Source organism: Sinocyclocheilus anshuiensis, unplaced genomic scaffold, assembly GCF_001515605.1.
Source record: "Sinocyclocheilus anshuiensis isolate Anshui unplaced genomic scaffold, SAMN03320099.WGS_v1.1 scaffold557, whole genome shotgun sequence".
Lineage (NCBI taxonomy): Eukaryota > Metazoa > Chordata > Actinopteri > Cypriniformes > Cyprinidae > Sinocyclocheilus > Sinocyclocheilus anshuiensis.
In genome coordinates this window covers 1,064,543-1,069,001 of record NW_015540883.1, presented here as the reverse complement: position 1 = coordinate 1,069,001, position 4,459 = coordinate 1,064,543, and the positions used below count along the sequence as shown (strand labels likewise).

Here is a 4,459-nt window from a genome sequence, read left to right as displayed (position 1 = left end):
TGTGACTGGTATTTTACCGGTAAAAAGAGGGAACGCCGTTGTTTGTATGAACAGCACATTTGTGTATTTACCGGTAAACTCGTTCTGATAATTTTATGGAAATTTAACAGGATTACTATGTGAAAGGGGCTAGTGAGGTTGTATTCTTATATGTATCTTATACACAAAACCATATGAGTTTTTTAATGGCTTTTCTTGTGAAACTCAACATCACACAATCCTGACATTAGCCCATTAACCCTGACATTAACAAGCAGGTTTTGAGATTTCAGGATTCCCCCATTCAAATAGATAGGAGTTGGCCTTGGAAGCCAGAAACAGGAGCGTGGTTGAGGACCACTGATCTAGTCAATTTAAACCCTTAGTCATTTTATGTTCATTGTCTTGTGTTAACGTTTTGTGCTGGTGTTTATCCCTGATGTTTATTAAATATAATTGTTCATTGTCTTTCTGCGTCAAACCTCTTATCTTGGATTATCTAGTCAAGCCAGTGTGTGACAGTCACTGGCTTATCATGAAGATATCAAAGCATTATGGGTAAAATCTCTCTAGAATGTATTCTGATTCATCAACACAGTTTCACTGCTTCATTGATGGCAATAAACAATGGAGAACGAAACCTAATCCCAGGATAGAGTGGCTGAGTGAACGTGGTCTGGACTGTGTGGATTAGGCTCATTGTGCCTTTGTAGATTCTGTAGAAGGACAGAATTCCTGCACTGTGATCCACATACACTCCTATTCTATTCTGCAGATCCATTCCTATTCTGATGGGCTCCAGAGGGAGTTTAGTCTTTATATTATTGTGTATGAACGAGTTACGGAATTCAGAGCACATCAAACTCCAGGACTGATCATTACGTCCAAACACACACTCATTACCCCGTCCCTTCCTGCTGATGCTCTTATATGACACTGATATATCAACATGAATATCATCCCAAGACCACTCAATCTCCCAGTAACAGCGTCCACACACACTCTCTTCACACAACACCTGAATCACATCACCAAATCTGTCTGGATGACGAGGATAAGACTGATCTTTGAGAGTAACAGTAACAACTTTGTTCCTCTTAGACAGATGGAGGCGTTTATTCGCTGTGTTCGGATCCAAAGTGAGCTGACAGGAATCTGATGGAGAGAAAACACTTCAGGGGTGTATTACAGAAACATTCTATCTTAAGTTATAAGTTAAGATCTGACAAGTTAATTTAGGATTTTTCACAAATTCGTATTACAGAAGCAAATCTTAACTTGATTTAGGATTCTTATTTTACAAAATCTCATTTTATCTGTTGTTAGAAAATCGTGAGTTCAGTACGCAACTCTCAGGTCTGTTACCAAGAAACCATTGATAATAATGCACTTAAGAAATGTGGGGTTGTCCTAAAGTAAAGACAGTTTTAGATAAATACAGTTTTTATTTATTTTGTTATACAGTTAGTATTCTTCTGTAATATCATTTTTCCTAACCGTAGTTAAAATAAAATTATGCACATAAATATAATTCTGCTATAGATTTTGTCCTAAATGACGTTATAACTGAAATTGCCACAATAACCAAAAAGATAAGATAGGATTCTTAAGTTAAGATCTTTCTGTAATAATTCAATAATAATAAAATAATTAATTTCTTTCTGCCCCTAGTATCAGGAATTATGAATCTGTCTGATCTTTTAATGTAGCTGAACTTTTCATGTTCAATATACAGTATCAGCAGTGTCTCAGTACAATTTATCAGGTGTGTGTGTGTGTGTGTGAGAGAGAGAGAGTGTATATATACATACATTTGCGTAGTCCTGCTGTAATCCTGATCTCTCCTCCATGATCCACACTACAGAACACACAGTGTCACAGTTAATCAGTAAACAATGAATCTTCTTTTAATTGGGGTTTCTGCAAATCTGTCTTATCTGTTGATATGTGCAATTGTATGCTGTGAAATAAATTTTACATTTAATCAATTTTAAATTAATCATAAAATCAGTTGATCACAAATGATGTCTAACACTTTTTTTCTTGCAGGCCTAACTTTTGAGTATGTGTTAGGGAACAGAAATGCTAACCTTGAGGAGTTTAATACATGAACAAGACATCTGTCTAGAAATACTAATAACGATACATGGTTTAAGGAACAAGCTGAAGTAATCAGCATATTTAAAGCATAATCAAAGGCATTGTTTGGAGTCTGTCTGGTTACTGCTGTGCAGCAGGTTAGTAGAGCACTAGAGATCTTAGTCCCAAGTGATAGTTTTCAAAAGGGGTGAGACGCCACCAACGCAACAGGGTGTCGCTTGAGACGCGCTAAGAGTATAATTCTTAAGTGTCGCCAGAGACGCGTTTGGGTGTCTCTAGAGATGCCCCAGTTAAACTTAAAGGGATACTCCACCCCAAAATGAAAATTTTGTCATTAATCACTTACCCCCATGTCGTTCCAAACCCCTAAAAGCTTCGTTCGTCTTCGGAACACAATTTAAGATATTTTGGATGAAAACCGGGAGACTTGTGACTGTCCCATATAGACTAGGTCCAGAAAAGTATGAAAGACATCGTCAGAATAGTCCATCTGCCATCAGTGGTTCAATCTGAATTTTATAAAGCGAAGAGAATACTTTTTGTACACGAAGAAAACAAAAATAACGACTTTATTCAACAATTCGTCTTCTCTGTGTCTCTCTGCATCTCTCTGCAGAAGAGCGTACGCAGTTTGAGTTCAGCGGATGTTTTCCAAAATTAAGCTACGGTGATGCGGAGAGACACAGAGGAGACAAATTGTTGAATAAAGTCGTTATTTTTGTTTTCTTCGTGTACAAAAAGTATTCTCGTCACTTCATAAAATTCAGATTGAACCACTGATGGCAGATGGACTATTCTGACGATGTCTTTCATACTTTTCTGGACCTTGACAGCAGTGTTGGGCAAGTTACTCTGAAAATGCAATCACTTTATTTCAAAAGTAATTAGTAATTAGTTACATTACTAGTTACGTTACTATTTCTCCATTAAATTTATGAAATCCCAGCATACACGCTCCCAATAAATATTTGTTATTGAAGCATCAGCATTCACAGAAAACTGTTATTTTTAACTAAAGCAAGCGGCTGCTGCGTGCATGGTTTGGCATGGCAGAATGCCAGCAAAGAGCGCTGCATTTATAATCTCTAAAACACATCTCAGTTCATCGCAATCTCACAAATCTCTGTTATAACACAATAAATATATGTAAATAAATAAATACATTTCAGCACTGCATTGCTCAACGCTGCAAACACGTGTTATAGCCTAAATAGAAACCGCATACGCTTGCAACTGTTAATCTTTTATATTTTATATTAGTTCATGTTGCTTTTGTGCAATAGATGAATAACAATTTATTTGTTTTAGAAATTTTATGTTTAGATATTTCTAGTTTGCGGGAGTCCCGTGAATCATTTTATTCTCCTGCATCCCGCACACACACGAGCGTCTACCCGCCCGCAGAAGCACTCGCCCATCTTGTCCCGCGCCTCACTCTGTTGCGTCGGGTCTCGTGGGAGCAGGTCTCTAATCCACTGGCACTTGACTCGACAGCGCATGTGCTACATCCTTTTTACAATCTCTAGATTATAAAACACTGCATTCTGTCAGCAATGTAACGCGGCAGTAACGTATAGAGACTTGGCTTGTAACTATACTCTAATTACTATTTTGAAAATTATAACGCGTTATATTACTCCGTTACTAAAAAAGTAATCAAATTACAGTAATGCGTTACTAAGTAATGCGTTACTGCCCAACACTGCTTGACAGTGCAATTTACTTGGAAGTCAATAGAACAGTCACAAGCCTCCCGGTTTTCATCCAAAATATCTTAAATTGTGTTCCGAAGACGAACTAAGCTTTTAGGGGATTGGAACGACTGGAACGACTTGGAACGAAAGTGATTAATGACAACATTTTCATTTTGGGGTGGAGTATCCCTTTAAGTGAGGTGCCTAGAAGTCTAGGGGGACTAGGAAAATTAAATAGAGGAGGAAATTGTCATCTTCATCTGCCCAGACTGGCAGATCCCCATTTGACGGAGGGACCATTCCTTCACAGGCTAAAAGGACTTAAGGTAAGACGGACTCCATACATTTCCTTTCAAATGCTTCAGAATTAAATAACAGCTTAAATTGAATGTTAGATTCTGTTAAGTACATTTAAATAAGTTAAGTTATTAAAAAATTAAGTTCCCTTTCATGGGAACTTCGAACTGCGTCCTCTAGGGGTCGCTATAGGGAACGCCTCGTCGTGACCCATGTCTAAAGCGTTCATTGAAAAAACACCAACAACACGTTGGCCGGCGACAGCCATGATGTCCCTACCGGTGTGACTATAGTATAAATAGGCGCCGGGAGAACACATCATCCTCTTCTTCGTCTTCACTGACTGTTTTGTTTGAAGCGTGCATTTCCGTGGTAAGAGCGATCTCTAT

The 4,459-nt window shown here is 38.0% G+C and overlaps 1 protein-coding gene across 1 annotated transcript in view; it reads right to left on the bottom strand.

Moving 5' to 3' along the window:
• Positions 1–568: 568 nt before the first annotated feature.
• Positions 569–4,459, bottom strand: part of LOC107688608 (NACHT, LRR and PYD domains-containing protein 3-like) — a 35,335-nt gene continuing 31,444 nt past the window's right edge. The window contains exons 5-6 of the mRNA XM_016486321.1: positions 1,791–1,837; positions 569–1,134 (exon numbers count right to left, since the gene is read on the bottom strand). Of these exons, the coding sequence (XP_016341807.1) occupies positions 569–1,134; positions 1,791–1,837 (613 nt within the window). The remainder of the gene's footprint in view (positions 1,135–1,790; positions 1,838–4,459) is intronic.